At 40.6% G+C, this 19142-nt stretch overlaps 1 protein-coding gene across 2 annotated transcripts; it reads right to left on the bottom strand.

The window, feature by feature from the left end:
- Positions 1 to 1417: 1417 nt before the first annotated feature.
- On the bottom strand, positions 1418 to 19142 carry LOC133620475 (uncharacterized). 2 transcript variants are annotated; one of them, XM_061982029.2, is made up of 7 exons: positions 18691 to 19142; positions 14332 to 14450; positions 11866 to 12119; positions 9727 to 9841; positions 9544 to 9649; positions 7362 to 7712; positions 1418 to 2064 (listed from the first exon to the last, which is right to left on the bottom strand). In XM_061982029.2, the coding sequence occupies exons 1-7, from the start codon at positions 18953 to 18955 to the stop codon at positions 1766 to 1768; spliced, it is 1509 nt and encodes a 502-aa protein (XP_061838013.2). In that variant the 5' UTR covers positions 18956 to 19142; the 3' UTR covers positions 1418 to 1765. The 2 variants fall into 2 exon arrangements, with proteins under 2 accessions (XP_061838013.2, XP_061838014.2); XM_061982030.2 differs by having other exon boundaries at positions 18739 to 19142.

Raw genomic sequence — 19142 nt, 5'->3', positions numbered from 1 at the left:
TATGAAATCGCCTCTTGTCTACTGTAGGTGATGTCAGCAGGCCTGCATTTGGACGCCCCTGCTTATTTCAGAAAAACGACGCCAAGCCACATTCTGCACGTGTGACAACAGCGTGTCCATCCATCCATCCATTTTCTACCGCTTGTCCCTTTTGGGGTCGCGGGGGGTGCTGGAGCCTATCTCAGCTGCATTTGGGCGGAAGGCGGGGTACACCCTGGACAAGTCGCCACCTCATCACGGGGCCAACACAAATAGACAGACAACATTCAGACACTAGTGTCTTCATAGTAAGAGTGCGGGTACTAGACTGGCCTGCCTGTAGTCCATACCTGTCTCCCATTGAAAATGTGGGGCGCATTATGAAGTGTCAAATACCACAACGGAGACCCCGGACTGTTGAACAACTTAAGCTGTACATCAAGCAAGAATGGGAAATAATTCCACCTGAAAAACTTCAAAAATTGGTCTCCTCAGTTCCCAAACTCTACTATGCAAAGCCAAAGTCATTTATCAACAACACCCAGAAACGCTGCCGGCTTCGCTGGGCCTGAGCTCATCTAAGATGTACTGATGCAAAGTGGAAAAGTGTTCTGTGGTCTGAAGAGTCTACATTTCTAATTGTTTTTGGAAACTGTGGACGTCGTGTCCTTCGGACCAAAGAGGAAAAGAACCATCCGGACTGTTATAGGCGCAAAGTTGAAAAGCCAGCATCTGTGATGGTATGGGGGTGTATTAGTGCCCAAGGCATGGGTAACTTACACATCTGTGAAGGCACCATTAATGCTGAAAGGTACATACAGGTTTTGGAGCAACATATGTTGCCATCCAAGCAATGTCTTTTTCATGGACGCCCCTGCTTATTTCAGCAAGACGATGCCAAGCCACATTCTGCACGTGTGACAACAGCGTGGCTTCATAGTAAAAGAGTGCGGGTACTAGACTGGCCTGCCTGTAGTCCAGACCTGTCTCACATTGAACATGTGGGGCGCATTATGAAGCCTAAAATACGACAACGGAGACTGTTGAACAACTTAAGCTGTACATCAAGCAAGTATGGGAAATAATTCCACCTGAAAAACTTCAAAAATGTGTCTTCTCAGTTGCCAAACGTTTACTGAGTGTTGTTAAAAGGAAAGGCCATGTAACACAGTGGTAAAATGTGTGTGCCAACTTTTTTGCAATGTGTTGCTCCCATTAAATTCTAAGTTAATGATTATTTGCCAAAAAAATTAAGTTTCTCAGTTCCAACATTAAATATCTTGTCTTTGCAGTCTATTCAATTGAATATAAGTTAAAAAGGATTTGCATATCATTGTATTCTGTTTTTATTTACGAATTACACAAAATGCCAACTTTACTGGTTTTGTATACAATAAGTGGCAATGTTGTGGGCGTATACCAGGCAGGCTCATGTCAGTATAGTCTTTTACGTGGTTTTATGTGCATTCAATGATCATTTCTTGAAAAGAGAAACACTGAGCATGTCCGTTGAAATAGTGACAAATAGTAAAATACTTACATTGCCAATTTTGTTCAAGAGCTCTTGGTCCCACACCATAATGTAACAGGTTATTCCTTTGTGGGTCATGTCTTCCATACATTGTGTAAAGAAAGCAGAAGAGTTATTATAAACAATACAGCGTATTACTGCTCATACTTTCGATTATTGGAGCCTCCTCTTGAACAACTTACTTCTATGACACGGGTACACAATATTTGAAAACAACAGGAGAGGATTTGCGATACTATAAATAAGCAGCATGGTTCAGTTCGGCTTCACCTTGGAATGTAAAACCCTGAAAAAGCCCTGGTTGACGGCGGCCGACTGCTCCAGATTCTGCCTGAAGTTCTGTTCGTGCAGCTCCTCCAGCTTTTGCGCTGGCGCGGACATTTCGTCCAGCTCCACGGTCACGCTGCAGTCCTCGCTCTTCCTCTTTGTAGAAGGTACATGAAGGCGAGGGGCACACTGGGTTGATGGTCCCGGTTCTGCCGGGGCTCTCATGGGCGAACCACCCGGCGAGGTGATCTGCTCGCCGTTGTCGCAGCTGGAGTCCAGATTTTCAACTGGAAAAAAGTTAGACAAATGTAAGCCCATTCGCTGAAGAAAAACATGTTTAAGACATGTAGTGAAGCCTGCTTTTTTTTTTTTTTTACCACAAAGTCCCCTGTGAAATGATATGGCATGATTTAGGGATCGGCAGCCCGATATTATCGGCCGATAAATGCTTTAAAATATAATATCGGAAATTATCGGTATTGGTTTCAAAATTATCGGTATCGGTTTCAAAAAGTAAAATGTATGTCTTTTTAGCCGCTGTGTACACGTACGTAGGGAGAAGTAGAGCGCCTATAAACCTTAAAGGCACTGCCTTTGCGTGCCGGCCCAGTCACATAAAATCTACGGCTTTTCACACACACACACAAGTGAATGCAATGAAATATGAAATACATTTCATAAAATACATTTCTAGAATAACAATAATAATTGTTATTATTAGAAGAGAAGAAAGAAAAAAATTACCCCTGTGGAGCCCATCAAAATCCATGGCCGGGAGGTGGCAGTACAAATACCTGGGAGTCCACTTGAACAGCAGACTGGACTGGAAGGACAACAGCAAAGTTGTATACTCATACTTGCCAACCCTCCCGATTTTCCCGGGAGACTCCCGAATTTCAGTGCCCTTCCCAAAAATCTCCCGGGTCAACCATTCTCCCGAATTTCTCCCAATTTCCACCCGGATAACGATATTGGGGGCGTGCCTTAAAGGCACTGCCTTTAGCATCCTCTACAACCTGTCGTCACGTCCGATTTTTCTCTATACAAACAGCAGTCACATAATATATGCGGCTATGACACACACATAAGTGAATGCAAGCGGACTTGGTCAACAGCCATACAGGTCACACTGAGGGTGGCCATATAAACAACTTTAACACTGTTACAAATATGCGCCACACTGTGAACCCACACCAAACAAGAATGACAAACACATTTCGGGAGAACATCCGCACCGTAACACAACATAAACACAACAGAACAAATACCCAGAATCCCTTTGCAGCACTAACTCTTCCGGGACGCTACAATATACACCCCCACTACCCCCTAAAACCCCGCCCACCTCAACCTCCTCATGCTCTCTCAGGGAGAACATGTCCTAAATTCCAAGCTGCTGTTTTGAGGCATGTTAAAAAAAATAATGCACTTTGTGACATCAATAATAAATATGGCAGTGCCATGTTGGCATTTTTTTTCCATTTCTTGAGTTGATTTATTTTGGAAAACCTTGTTACATTGTTTAATGCATCCAGCGGGGCATCACAACAAAATTAGGCATAATGATGTGTTAATTCCACGACTGTATATATCGGTATCGGTTGATATCGGAATCGGTAATTAAGAGTTGGACAATATCAAAATATCGGATATCGGCAAAAAAGCCATTATCGGACATCTCTAGTATGATCAACAAATTGCATCACATATTCAATCCAACCATTTCTTTATGTCTTTTCTTATTATTCATTCACACCATAACATGTACACCTTTACATTTTCTTCACTTCCTGTGTGAAGGACAGAAAGGAAGGTGTTGAAAAAAATAGAACTCTCAGACCCCGCTGTTGAAGCAACACTCTTATGTCCTTCTCTGACAATATGACAGTGTGCAATCTGGAGCCCGGTCACAATCACATTCAAGAAAACCAGTAGAGATAACAAAATACATGAAATACAGAGTAAACAGACGCTTAAGCGAGCTAACCGTTTGTTGCACATTTTGGACTTTGATTACAGGTACATTTTCAGGAGGGCTATTTAATTACCGTATTTTTCGGACTATAAGTCGCAGTTTTTTTTCATAGTTTGGCCGGGGGTGCGACTTATACTCAGGAGCGACTTATGTGTGAAATGATTAACACATTAGCGTAAAATATCAAATAATATTATTTAGCTCATTCCCGTATAAGATTTCATGGGATTTAGCGATGAGGAGTGACAGATTGTTTTGGTAAACGTATAGCATGTTCTATATCTACTCAGTGGCCTAGTGGTTAGAGTGTCCGCCCTGAGATCGGTAGGTTGTGAGTTCAAACCCCGGCCGAGTCATACCAAAGACTATAAAAATGGGACCCAATGCTTCCCTGCTTGGCACTCAGCATCAAGGGTTGGAATTGGGGGTTAAATCACCAAAAATGATTCCCGGGCGCGGCCACCGCTGCTGCTCACTGCTCCCCTCACCTCCCAGGGGGTGATCAAGGGTGATGGGTCAAATGCAGAGAATAATCTCACCACACGTCGTGTGTGTGTGACAATCATTGGTACTTTAACTTTAAAACTTTATATGTTATAGTTACGGTATTTGAATGACTCTTACCATAATATGTTACGTTAACATACCAGGCACGTTCTCAGTTGGTTATTTATGCCTCATATAACGTACACTTATTCAGCCTGTTGTTCACTATTCTTTATTTATTTTAAATTGCCTTTCAAATGTCTATTCTTGGTGTTGGCTTTTATCAAATACATTTCCCCAAAAAATGCGACTTATACTCCAGTGCGACTTATATGTTTTTTTCCTTCTTTATTATCTCTGATAATATCGGCCGATAAATGATTTAAAATGTAATATCGGAAATTATCGATATCGTTTTTTATTATCGGTATCGTTTTTATTTTTTTTTTTGATTAAATCAACATAAAAAACACAAGATACTCTTACAATTAGTGCACCAACCCAAAAAAACTCCTTCCCCCATTCACACTCATTCACACAAAAGGGTTGTTTCTTTCTGTTATTAATAGTCTGGTTCCTACATTATATATCAATATATATCAATACAGTCTGCAAGGGATACAGTCCGTAAGCACACATGATTGTGCGTGCTGCTTGTCCACTAATACAGTGGTTCTCAAATGGGGGTACGCGTACCCCTGAGGGTACTTGAAGGTATGCCAAGGGGTACGTGAGATTTTTTTTTAATATTCTAAAAATAGCAACAATTCAAAAATCCTTTATAAATATATTTATTGAATAATACTTCAACAAAATATGAATGTAAGTTCGTAAACTCAGTGAAGCACAAGCTCAGGTTTCTCACTAAAATGTCTGTCAAAAAGAACTGTGAAAAGAAATGCAACAATGCAATATTCAGTGTTGACAGCTAGATTTTTTGTGGACATGTTCCATAAATATTGATGTTAAAGATTTCTTTTTTTGTGAAGAAATGTTTAGAATTAAGTTCATGAATCCAGATGGATCTCTATTACAATCCCCGAAGAGGGCTTACTTCTATGTGTAGAAATCTTTATTTATAATTGAATCACTTGTTTATTTTTCAACAAGTTTTTAGTTATTTGTATATCTTTTTTTCCAAATAGTTCAAGAAAGACCACTACAAATGAGCAGTATTTTGCACTGTTATACAATTTAATAAATCAGAAACTGATGACACAGTGCTGTATTTTACTTCTTTATCTCTTTTTTTCAACCAAAAATGCTTTTCTCTGATTAGGGGGTACTTGAATTAAAAAAATGTTCACAGGGGGTACATCACTGAAAAAAGGTTGAGAACCACTGCACTAATAGTACTAACCTTTATCAGTTCATTTTACTCATTTTCATTAATTACTAGTTTCTGTGTAACTGTTTTTATATTGTTTTGCTTTCTTTTTTATTCAAGAAAATGTTTTTAATTTATTTATCTTATTTTTTTTTTTTTTTTAAAAAGGACCTTATCTTCACCATACCTGGTTGTCCAAATTAGGCATAATTATGTGTTAATTCCACGACTGCATATATCAGCAGTGTTGGGTTAGTTACTGAAAAACAGTAACTAGTTATAGTTACTAGTTACTTCATTTCAAAAGTAACTCAGTTACTAACTCAGTTACTTACACCAAAAAGTAATGCGTTACTGTGAAAAGTAACTATTTAGTTACTTCTTTTTTTTTTTAAAGCTCCAATTAATGCCCTTTTAGCCTTTATTTCAGTACTGTTATTGCACTGGAGAATAATACAATCTGTTGATCAACTTGACATACATTTGTATCACTGAACTCTGCTAAGCAATGTGGTCGACATACAACACACAAAGACAAAGATATGTTACAAAGGCCAATTTGTTTCTGGCCAGAACAAATTGACAAAACTATTTTAAATAGCTGCAACATAACATACATAAGTAACAAACAGCATAATAACAGCATAGCTGTAAAGCAAGAAAGGCACACACTACATACACAAAGCCTAACCAGGCATTTTTTCCTCAAGAAATTCTGACACAAAATCATGTCTGAAGCCCAGAACACTCTACACATTTCCCCAGTTTTAGTTTAGAGATAAGGAAAGATTGGCCTGGCCCACTAGCATCCCTCTTTATGATTGACAGAGTGTGTGTACCTTCAGTTCTGAAAGATGAGCAGAGGCAGAGTAAATCCTTACGTGGTGAAGTGTCATTGGAGTCTCTGTCTCTCTTTACTAGCTTCGTCGAAGCATGTTGCTATGTAGTTTGTTTCAGCAGATTTGAATTGCTGTTTTGGGCAGTAGATGGGATCTTTGATCCAAAGCACAATTTACATTTAACTAAATTGTTATTTTCTTTGTGCTCGACAAAAGAAAAGTAGTGAAAATATCTCCATGTTAGCAAACTCGACTTCTGGCTCCGCCATGATCAGAAACGCCCCCCTCCCCCCTCTCCTCCCTCCACACACTCACACTCACACTCAGAGCGCGTGTCTCTCTCTCTTCTCCGGCTTGTGACACAAGAAGAATCAGAACGATGACACAGCAGCCCTCCGATAAAACACACTTTATACTACAAAAAAAGTAATGTAAAATAACGCAGTAACGCATCATGTAGTAACGGTAACTGAATTACTGAATATAAAAAAATAACGCGTTAGATTACTAGTTACCGCCGAATCTAACGGCGTTACAGTACAGTTACAGTCCCAACACTGTATATCAGTATCGGTTGATATCGGTATCGGTAATTAAGAGTTGGACAATATCGGCAAAAAAAGCCATTATCGGACATCCCTATTTATTATGCATTTTCGGACTTATACTCCAAAAAATACGGTAATTGAATTACCGACCTGACGCCATGCGACACAGGGAAGTTATACACTCATCTCTGTCCTGGTTGCTTAGTGCAATACAATAGGGCTCAGTAACAAGGATGAAAGAATAAAGATTGATGAAATTTGCATTTTTTTGTAGGGGAAAATCTAAATTACATTTATCAGAAGTAAAAACATTTCTACATTCATTGAAGTTTAATTTTGGATGTTGATTACCGTGCTAGAAGACAAAATGTTTAAGTCAAAACATTGAGAGTGCAGGTAGAATACTTACCTTCAGATTCCACCATGGCCTGCAGCAAAGAATTCGTCGTGTGCATGTGTCCCGCGCTCTTCTCAATAGCCGGCCTGCGGCCATAAACGGCGTCCACCAGATCGAACCACCTCCACGCCTTTCGCCGGTTCTGCTGTTTTATCTTTCTGTAGTCGGACCGCAGCTTTTTGCATTTCAATTGGCACTGCCCGCATGTCCTGTGGAAGCCCTCGGCGGCCATTCTTTGCGAGACCAGCTGGAAGACTTTCTTGTTGCGCACCGCGCCCACCAGATCCTGCTGCACCTTGTCTTCGGCGAGGATGCCAAGTAAGGTCTGCACCTCCCGGATAGTCCACGGTGTACTGTTGTGAGCTGATATTTTATGGAAGAAAGAAACATGAACTACATTTTTTAAATTTGCTCTTGGTTATCTACAAACCCCGTTTCCATATGAGTTGGGAAATTGTGTTAGATGTAAATATAAACGGAATACAATGATTTGCAAATCCTTTTCAACCCATTGATGTTCAAACTGATAAACATTTTTTTTTTGGCAAATAATCATTAACTTTAGAATTTGATGCCAGCAACACGTGACAAAGAAGTTGGGAAAGGTGGCAACAAATACTGATAAAGTTGAGGAATGCTCATCAAACACTTATTTGGAACATCCCACAGGTGTGCAGGCTAATTGGGAACAGGTGGGTGCCATGATTGGGTATAAAAGTAGATTCCATGAAATGCTCAGTCATTCACAAACAAGGATGGGGCGAGGGTCCCCACTTTGTCAACAAATGCGTGAGCAAATTGTTGAACAGTTTAAGAAAAACCTTTCTCAACCAGCTATTGCAAGGAATTTAGGGATTTCACCATCTACGGTCCGTAATATCATCAAAGGGTTCAGAGAATCTGGATAAATCACTGCACGTAAGCAGCTAAGCCCGTGACCTTCGATCCCTCAGGCTGTACTGCATCAACAAGCGACATCAGTGTGTAAAGGATATCACCACATGGGCTCAGGAACACTTCAGAAACCCACTGTCAGTAACTACAGTTGGTTGCTACATCTGTAAGTGCAAGTTAAAACTCTACTATGCAAGGCGAAAACCGTTTATCAACAACACCCAAAAACGCCGTCGGCTTCGCTGGGCCTGAGCTCATCTAAGATGGACTGATACAAAGTGGAAAAGTGTTCTGTGGTCTGACGAGTCCACATTTCAAATTGTTTTTGGAAACAGTGGACGTCGTGTCCTCCGGACCAAAGAGGAAAAGAACTATCCGGATTGTTATAGGCGCAAAGTTGAAAAGCCAGCATCTGTGATGGTATGGGGGTGTATTAGTGCCCAAGACGTGGGTAACTTACACATCTGTGAAGGCGCCATTAATTCTGAAAGGTACATACAGGTTTTGGAGCAACATATGTTGCCATCCAAGCAACGTTACCATGGACGCCCCTGCTTATTTCAGCAAGACAATGCCAAGCCACGTGTTGCATCAACGTGGCTTCATAGTAAAAGAGTGCGGGTACCAGACTGGCCTGCCTGTAGTCCAGACCTGTCTCCCATTGAAAATGTGTGGCGCATTATGAAGCCTAAAATACCACAACGGAGACCCCTGGACTGTTGAACAACTTAAGCTGTACATCAAGCAAGAATGGGAAAGAATTCCACCTGAGAAGCTTAAAAAATGTGTCTCCTCAGTTCCCAAACGTTTACTGAGTGTTGTTAAAAGGAAAGGCCATGTAACACAGTGGTGAACATGCCCTTTCCCAACTACTTTGGCACGTGTTGCAGCCATGAAATTTTAAGTTAATTATTATTTGCAAAAAAAAAAAAAAAAAGTTTATGAGTTTGAACATCAAATATCTTGTTTTGTAGTGCATTCAATTGAATATGGGTTGAAAGGGATTTGCAAATCATTGTATTCCGTTTATATTTACATCTAACACAATTTCCCAACTCATATGGAAACGGGGTTTGTAGATAGATAACATGTAAATACATAGACGCGCACACAACTGCTTGGATTGATGCCAAATTTTAGCGGAGTTAAAACTGCCCAATTTGCAGTCAACTAATACAAGTGAAATGACTACATAGCTTATCTGGGTACATGTATCCATAGTTTTGTTTTTAGTACTTACTAATAATTGTATTTTTCCTAAAGCACACCCTGTCAAACTGAATTGGAGTCGTTCACTTACTTTCATGACCAAACATTTCTTGATGGAAGCTGCCGGCAGCACCCTGCATATAATCTTCTACTTTGACTTGAATCACGTCCAATTGATCAGGCCCGGTCATTAAAACCTGCAAAAATGTGCAAAACAGGTGTGAAGAAAATGATTCCTCTCCACGTCAAGTCGCAGCAGAGTGTGCTTTCTTACTTGAGACAGGCCGTGGTTGTGGCAATCCACACTACTAATGTCCTTCACAAACAGCTTCCTTCCATCAGGTGTAACTCGCACTTTGATGGTGAATGGACACCGTTTTAAAGCGGGGCTAAAAAACAAACAAACAAACAACAATGTTATTTTGGGAGAGTTCATTGACAATCATGATATAATCAATTTAATTGTAGTACTCGGTAAAAGGTTTATTTTTAAGGCCAAAAACAGATATTCACTTAGTATTACTTTCTTTAAAACATTTATTCAGTATTTTTTAACTTTAGAAAGTTACATGGTTGAAAATGATAATGATGCCAAAAAACATAAAAAAAGATGGGAAGTCCTCAAAGGCTTATGTTGAAAGTGTAATTATGTTTATAGATTATATGCTATCTGTTGTTGTATTCCCTAATTTTTAGTGACCTGAACATAATCTGGACTGTACATACATTTTTTTTTTTTTGTTTTGAAAATGTAATTTTGTTTATAGATTATATGCAATCTGTTGTGTTCCAAAATTTTCTATTTTTCTATTTTTTTTTTCTTTATTTTTTTTTCTCAGTGTACATGAATGAAGGTGTGTGTTGCTGGACCCGACTTGGACATTATCTGGACTGGACCTGGTTTAAAAAAAAAAAAAAACCTTAAACGAAGCTAATTTCATTTACAACCAGGTCTGGTGAAGATAAGGTCCTTTCTTTCCTTTTTTTTAATTTTTTTTTTAATAGATAAGATAAATAAATATTTTCTTGGATAAAAAGGAAAGTAAAACAATATAAAAATAATTACATAAGGGAGAAAAAGGAAAAAAAAAAAAAAAAGTAATTACCGTATTTCCACACTATAAGGCGCACCTAAAAACCACAAATTTTCTCAAAAGCTGACAGTGCGCCTTATAACCCGGTGCGCTTTATATATGGATAAATATTAAGATTCATTTTCATAAAGTTTCGGTCTCGCAACTTCGGTAAACAGCCGCCATCTTTTTTCCCGGTAGAACAGGAAGCGCTTCTTCTTCTACGCAAGCAACCGCCAAGGTAAGCACCCGCCCCCATAGAACAGGAAGCGCTTCTTCTTCTACTGTAAGCAACCACCCGCCCGCGTAGAAGAAGAAAAAGCGCGCGGATATCACCGTACGTTTCATTTCCTTTGTGTGTTTACATCTGTAAAGACCACAAAATGGCTCCTACTAAGCGACAGGTATCCGGTTCATGAAAAGATGCTATCTCTCCATCCGCACACGGATTACTATTTCACAGCAACTGATATTCCTGTGAACCGCACTGTGGATACAACGGGAGCACGTACGGTGAATATTCGCACCACAGGGAATGAGAAGTCATCCTTCACTGTGGTTCTAGCTTGCCATGCTAATGGCCAGAAACTTCCACCCATGGTGATATTCAAAAGGAAGACCTTGCCAAAAGAGACCTTTCCAGCCGGCGTCATCATAAAAGCTAACTCGAAGGGATGGATGAAGAAAAGATGAGCGAGTGGTTAAGGTAAGTTTAAGTTTACGCGAAGAGGCCGGGTGGCTTTTTTCACGCAGCTCTGTCCATGTTGATATACGATTCCATGCGCGCCCACATCACGCTGGTTTTAATATATTATTAAAGTTTGACTGACCTATCTGACTGTTTTTTTGACATTCCTTTAGCGCAGTTAGATGCGGCTTACAACACGGGGCGGCTTATAGGTGGACAAAGTTTTGAAATATGCCGTTCATTGAAGGCGCGGCTTATAACCCAGGGCGCCTTATGGTGCGGAAAATACGGTAAATGAAAATGTTAGTGGACCAGCAGCACAAACAATCAAGTGTGCTTCAGGGACTGTGTTGTGTCCCTTGCAGAAGTGTTGTCCATGTTGTGGGAACCAGAATATTGATAGCAGAAAGAAACAACCCCTTTTGTGTGAGTGGGTGTGTATGAGTGTGAATGGGGGAGGGAGTTTTTTTTTTTGGGGGTTGATGCACTAGTTGAAAGTGTATCGTGTGTTTTTTTCTATGTTGATTTAATAATAAAAAATAATTAATAAATAAATAAAATAAAAAAAAGGAACAACGCAGCTTTCCAGAAAACCCAGCCACAGATCACAATTGTGTTTGCTAAATCCACCATTCTTTCATGGACAACTTACCCTCTGCTGCCGTGAACGCAGGCAAAGTCCAGCTCGGCGAAAACTAAATCCCGGCTGTACATTTTCTTCCTCGCCCGCTTTGAGGCATTTTCCACGCTCCTGGAACTACGCTTGTAGAGCTCCACCAAATTAGACTTCTGCCAGCGTTCCACCGCCTCTGAAAGAGACTCAAAACTCCAAAACTCTGCGCCTTTTTCCAGCTCCGTTGAGTCGCTTGGAGAAAAACTGTCTAGAGGTATGGACATATCCGTAGTCTGCAGAGGGTAACAAAATAGTTGTTTGATTATATACAACAAATATATACATCAAAGCCCCACTGACTACTTTATGCACTAAATTAGTCTGATTTCTCATGTAGTTCTATTTATTTCTATTTTCACACCTAGATTTGAAGTCTCAAGTGTCCATGCACTCTTTCTAATGCGACTATATGTCATATGTCGTGCGCCTCCCGAACACTTTTAGCGTGGATTAATTGCTTGTCCAGATGATCTATAACGCCACTCCAAAACAAGGCATATTTGCGGCTCCAGGAAAGCAGACCGCTTTGTTCTTGTACCTGATGTCCGCTGTAATTTTGGCACAGATTACAAAATAGGACGTCCGTGATGTTAAATAGCAGACAGCATCAAAAAAATATCTTAGATTGGGCTACGAACATGACACTACTACCAAAAAGAGACACACGGCAGGCTTACACAGACACACATGCATCCACATAAAATATTTGCCACAAACACTTACCCCAACCCCCATCCAACTCCCTTGACGCAAATTCCTTAGGGGTGATGGACGGCGAGACAGCGCCTGAAGAGCTGCAGCCTGCCACCGTAGCCCCACTCCCTCCCCTCTATTGCACGTCTCAAGATGTATGTTGTAATATGTATACCGTATTTTTCGGACTATAAGTCGCAGTTTTTTTCATAGTTTGGCCGGGGGTGCGACTTATACTCAGGAGCGACTTATGTGTGAAATTATTAACACATTACCGTAAAATATCAAACAATATTATTTAGCTCATTCACATAAGAGACTAGACGTATAAGATTTCATGGGATTTAGCGATTAGGAGTGACAGATTGTTTGGTAAACGTATAGCATGTTCTATATGTTATAGTTATTTGAATGACTCTTACCATAATATGTTACGTTAACATACCAGGCACCTTCTCAGTTGGTTATTTATGCCTCATATAACGTACACTTATTCAGCCTGCTGTTCACTATTCTTTATTTATTTTAAATTGCCTTTCAAATGTCTATTCTTGATGTTGGGTTTTATCAAATAAATTAATAATAAATGTTTTTTTCCTTCTTTATTATGCATTTTCGGCCGGTGCGACTTATACTCCGGAGCGACTTATACTCCAAAAAATACGGTATGTACTTTGCTATGGAGGTTTTTTTTTACTCCAGACTGGGCCCCCTGGGAGCCCAGTCTAGATTGTATTTTTTTACTCATCCTCCCACAGCGTTTATCTTTTTCCCATCTTTTACGGGGTGCCTTGTGGCGACCCATCAGCGTTCCTGTTCTGTAACCCTGTACACTGTTTGTCTAATCTTGATTGATTGAGACTTGTATTAGTAGATTGCACAGTACAGTACATATTCCGTACAATTGACCACTAAATGGTAACACCCGAATAAGTTTTTCAACTTGCTTAAGTCGGGGTCCACGTTAATCAATTCATGGTAGTTGAACGGGTTTGTGCTGAAAACAAAGTTCTGTTGTACTTGTGCAATGACGATAAAGACCTACATACCTAAAAAGGTCTCAGAATTGCTGAATTTGATGCGGGTCTGAAGCAAAGAATGGGGGAACAGAGTTGTTGTGAAGGAATTTTTGGACAGAGAATAGGAAAAAACAACAACTTTTGAATGTCTTGAAGTTCAATCAGTAAGCTCTGGATTGATGGAAGGAGTTGACGGTTTGTTTGTGCCCCATACCGCTTCAAATGAGGGTAGCTATTGTTGTGTAGAAGCTTGCCAGTTGTGCAGGAATATTACTGCTAACCAACGTGGCGAGGTTTGTGTACGCTTTTATTTTGCCTAATATACCTGCTTTTTTTCCATCTCACTCATATTTGTTTAGGAGTCCATTACCTTGGCTACCTGGGAAAATAACCAAATAAATCAAGGCCTAAAAAAGAATGACTGTGCATGTGAGCTGTGTGCTTTGTATTTTATGTATTTATTTGTATCTATTTATCTTAGTAACAATGTTCTTATGTTTTTTTATCTGTCATCTATGAATTTGCACTAAGTGAGTTTGCTTGCAATTTTGTTGTACAATGTACAATGACAATAAAGATCTATTCTAGTCTATTCTGATCGTGTTTGGCTTTTGAAAAGTGGGACTAAGGTAGTTTCCGTGGGTTGTAGAATGCTCCTTTTGATATGAATTATTTGAGAAATCAGACTCCTTTAGTGCATGGAAATGTACTGCTGCTGTGTGTAGAAACCCACATCGTCCACGTGCTGAGATGTTGTGTTGTCTTTCCTTTGACCGCCATGAAATCTGTCTTTCCACAGGTTTAGGCACCAGTCTTGTCCAAAGACTCCCTCTATGACAGGAGACTGGGATTCTGGAAATATAAGGACAGAATTAGACAATAGTTCTCCAGGTCACACTATTAGGTACACGTCGAGCACACAGCAACGAAACTGAGCATTTGTACATACAGTTAGGTCCATAAATATTTGGACATTGACACAATTTTCAGTATTCCAGCTCTGTACAACACCACAATGGATTTGAAAAGAAACAATCAAGGTGTGCTTTAAGTGCAGACTTTGAGCTTTAATTTGAGGGTATTTACATCCAAATCAGGTGAATGGTGTAGGAATTACAACACATTTTATATGTGCCTTCCACCTTTTAAGGGACCAAAAGTAATTGGACAAACTAACATAATCATAAATCAAATTGTCACTTTTTAATACTTTGCTGCAAACCCTTTGCAGTCAATGACAGCCTGAAGTCTGGAACCCATAGACCTTTACCTCTCAAAGAGCCATTTTGACCCGTTTCACAAAATAAAGAAAACAATGGGAGCCACAAAACTCTTTTGAAATTTAAAATGAAATAACACTGCATACAAAGTTTTTTTTTGCTTTGTGCTATGTATAAACCAGGGGTCCAGACACGCGGCCCGCACCTTAATACGAAAATGTAATGTTAGTGCGGCCCGCAAGTTTTATATGAATGCCGCTTGACAGCATCACACTTGCCAACCCTCCCAATTTTTCCGGGAGACTCCCGAATTTCAGAGCAACTATTCTCTCAAATGTCTGCTGATTTTCACCCAAACAACAATAATAAGGGCTTGCTATGATGACACTGCCTTTAGCGCCCTCTACAACCTGTACAAACAGCTTGCCAGCCCAGTCACATGTTGTATGCGGCTTCTGCAGACACACATAAGTGACTGCAAGGCATACTTGTTCAACAGCCATACAGGTCACACTGAGGGTGCCCGTTTAAACAACTTTAACACTCTTGCAAATATGCGCCACACTGTGAATCCACACCAAACAAGAATGTCAAACACATTTTGGGAGAACATCCACACCGTAACACAACAGAACAAATACCCAGAATCCCATGTATCCCTAACTCTTCCGGGCTACATTATCTCCCCGCTACCACCAACCCACCCCCCTGCCCCCCTCTGTGCATCGGTTGAGGTGGGCGGGGTTTGGCGGGGGTGTATAATGTAGCCCGAAGAGTTAGGGATGCATGGGATTCTGCCATAGACATCACCAGATGCTGGGTTTGGTCCCTGGTGATGCTCTGCCAGGTCTCTGCTGCAGCTGTCTTCGGTTCCTGCTTATTCTTTGGGCATTTTCCCTTCAGTTTTGTCTTCAGCAAGTGAAATGCATGCTCAATAGGATTCGGGTCAGGTGATTGACTTGGCCATTACAGAACATTCCACTTCTTTGCCTTAAAAAACTCTTGGGTTGCTTTTGCAGTATGCTTCGGGCTAGAGATGTCCGATAAATGCGTTAAAATGTAACATCGGAAATTATCGGTATCGTTTTTTTTTTTATTATCGGTATCGTTTTTTTTTTGTTTTTTTTTATTAAATCAACATAAAAAACACAAGATACACTTACAATTAGTGCACCAACCAAAAAAACCTTCCTCCCCCATTTACACTCATTTACACTCATTCACACAAAAGGGTTGTTTCTTTCTGTTATTAATATTCTGGTTCTTACATAATATATCAATACAGTCTGCAAGGGATACAATCTGTAAGCACACATGATTGTGCGTGCTGCTGGTCCACTAATAGTACTAACCTTCAACAGTTAATTTTACTCATTTTCATTAATTACTAGTTTCTATGTAACTGTTTTTATATTGTTTTACTTTCTTTTTTATTCAAGAAAATGTTTTTAATTTATTTATCTTATTTAATTGTATTAATTTTTTTCAAAAGTACCTTATCTTCACCATAACTGGTTGTCCAAATTAAGCATAATAATGTGTTAGTTCCACGACTGTATATATCGGTTGATATCGGTATCGGTTGATATCGGTATCGGTAATTAAAGAGTTGGACAATATCGGCAAAAAGCCATTATCGGACATCCCTACTTCGGGGCATTGTCCACCTGCATTGTGAAGCGCCGTCCAATGAGTTTTGAAGCATTTGGCTGAATATGAGCAGATAATATTGCCCCAAACACTTCAGAATTAATTCTGCTGTTTTTGTCAGCGGTCTCATCGTCAATAAATATAAGAGATCCCAGTTCCACTGGCAGACATGCATGCCCAAGCCATTACACTGCCACCACCATGCTTCACTAATGAGGTGGTATGCTTTGGATCTTGAGCAGTTCCTTCCCTTCTCCATACTCTTCTCTTTCCATCATTCTGGTACAAGTTGATATTTGTCACATCTGTTCATAAGATGTTGTACCAGAACTGCACAGGCTCTTTTAGATGTTTCTTGGCAAACTCTAATCTGGCCTTCCCGTTTTTGAGGCTCACCAATGGTTTACACCTTGTGACGAAGCCGCTGTATTTCCTCTGGTGAAGTCTTCTCTTAATTGTTGACTTGACACAGTTACACCTACTGTACCTCCTGGAGACTTTTCTTCATCTGGCCAACTGTTGTGAAGGGCATTTTCTTGACAAGGGAAATGACTCGTCTAGGGTTGTACGGTATACCGTTATTAGTATAGTACCGCGATACTAATGAATCATTTTCGTATTTATTCTGTTCATTAATACAGTTTTGGTTAATTGACTTAGTTGTCTGCATCCACGTTTAAAGGCCTACTGAAACCCACTACTACTGACCACGCAGTCTGATAGTTTATATATCAATGATGAAATCTTAACATTGCAACACATGCCAATACGGCCGGGTTAGCTTACTAAAGTGCAATTTTAAATTTTGCGTGAAATATCCTGCTGAAAATGTCTCGGTATGATGACGCCTGCGCGTGACGTCACGGATTGTAGAGGACATTTTGGGACAGCATGGTGGCCAGCTATTAAGTCGTCTGTTTTCATCGCAAAATTCCACTGTATTCTGGACATCTGTGTTGGTGAATCGTTTGCAATTTGTTCAATGAACAATGGAGACAGCAAAGAAGAAAGCTGTAGGTGGGAAGCGGTGTATTGCGGCAGGTGTTGTGACGGATAACGCACCCCCGCCGTAGAATGCACCCCCTGACTGTTGTGCCGGATAACACAGCCGGTGTTTCATTGTTTACATTCCCGAAAGATGACAGTCAAGCTTTACTATTGGCCTGTGGAGAACTGGGACAACAGAGACTCTTACCAGGAGGACTTTGAGTTGGATGCGCAGACGCGGTACCGTGAGTACGCATGCAGCTGCGGCTTCCAAACATTTGATCGCTTGCCCCTTTGGGGACTTTGGGGAAATATATGTGCTGTATGAACTTTGGGGAGGTGAACGGTACTTTGGGCTGTGGGATTGAGTGTGTTGTGCAGGTGTTTGAGTTGTATTGGTTGGTTATATGGACGGGAGGGGGGAGGTGTTTGTTATGCGGGATTAATTTGTGGCATATTAAATATAAGCCTTGTTGTGTTGTGGCTAATTGTGTTTATTTACTGTTTTAGTCATTCCCAGCTGAATATCAGGTCCCACCCGCCTCTCACAGCATCTTCCCTATCTGAATCGCTCCCACTGCCCTCTAGTCCTTCACTCTCACTTTCCTCATCCATAAATCTTTCATCCTCGCTCAAATTAATGGGGAAATCGTCGCTTTCTCGGTCCGAATCGCTCTCGCTGCTGGTGGCCATGATTGTAAACAATGTGCGGATGTGAGGAGCTCCACAACCTGTGACGTCACGCGCATATCGTCTGCTACTTCCGGTACAGGCAAGGCTTTTTTATCAGCGACCAAAAGTTGGGAACTTTATCGTCGATGTTCTCTACTAAATCCTTTCAGCAAAAATATGGCAATATCGCGAAATGATCAAGTATGACACATAGAATGGACCTGCTATCCCCGTTTAAATAAGAAAATCGCATTTCAGTAGGCCTTTAAAATGAGCATATATTAATGCAGTATGAACAAGAATGTTTTAATGTAGACACATAGAATCATCATACTGTTGTGATTATATGCATCAAGTGTTGATTCAAGGCTGAGGCAAAATATCGAGATATATTATCGTGTATCGTGACATGGACTAAAAATATCGAGATATTAATAAAAGGCCATATCGCCCAGCCCTATGTCAATGTCCAAATATTTATGGAGCTAACTGTACGTACACGTTGTATGATTTGTTGATCATTTAAGTGAAGCTGATACGGTCTGGCGTGTGCAGGAATGTACCGTCAGAATCGGCGTCTGTCTGGATCGCGACGGTTCGGTGACTTTTACCCAGCTTGGGGGCGTCATCTCTGGCGGCCGTCAGCTCGTACTCCAGCTCGTCGACCTTCTCCGCCAGGGCCGAGTTGAGAGTCTGGAGCCGAGACACTTCCAGGCGCAGCTCCACCGCGTCTTCGTCCACCGCCTGGAGGACCTGAGCCAGGGCGGATGTGGCCATCGCCTCCATGACGGAGGAGAGCTTCGACTGGAGGGACAGCTTATACGCCATTGTGACTGTCGGCCCGCACACGCTTGTCTCCGCCGAACTTATGCGTATATCATAACATAAAGTACAAAAATGGCGCTTTATTTAAAAATAAAAGTGACAATGCCAATGACGACAAAACTGTGTGGCTAATGAAGCTAACAAATACAAAACGTTAGCCGAGAGAATGTAGCCACTGTTGTGTACTTCC

This window comes from Nerophis lumbriciformis, linkage group LG24 (assembly GCF_033978685.3).
Source record: "Nerophis lumbriciformis linkage group LG24, RoL_Nlum_v2.1, whole genome shotgun sequence".
Classification (NCBI taxonomy): Eukaryota; Metazoa; Chordata; class Actinopteri; order Syngnathiformes; family Syngnathidae; genus Nerophis; species Nerophis lumbriciformis.
This window is presented reverse-complemented; position numbering and strand designations above follow the sequence as displayed.

Bases quoted from the DNA above. Each gene is read 5' to 3' on its own strand.
- LOC133620475 (XM_061982029.2), bottom strand. From the start codon at position 18,955: ATGGCGTATAAGCTGTCCCTCCAGTCGAAGCTCTCCTCCGTCATGGAG. The intron at 14,451-18,690 runs GTACATTCCTGC...TTATATTTCCAG, and splicing joins GACAGACGCCGATTCTGACG to AATCCCAGTCTCCTGTCATA. The intron at 12,120-14,331 runs GTGGGTTTCTAC...TACCCTCTGCAG, and splicing joins CATCTCAGCACGTGGACGAT to ACTACGGATATGTCCATACC.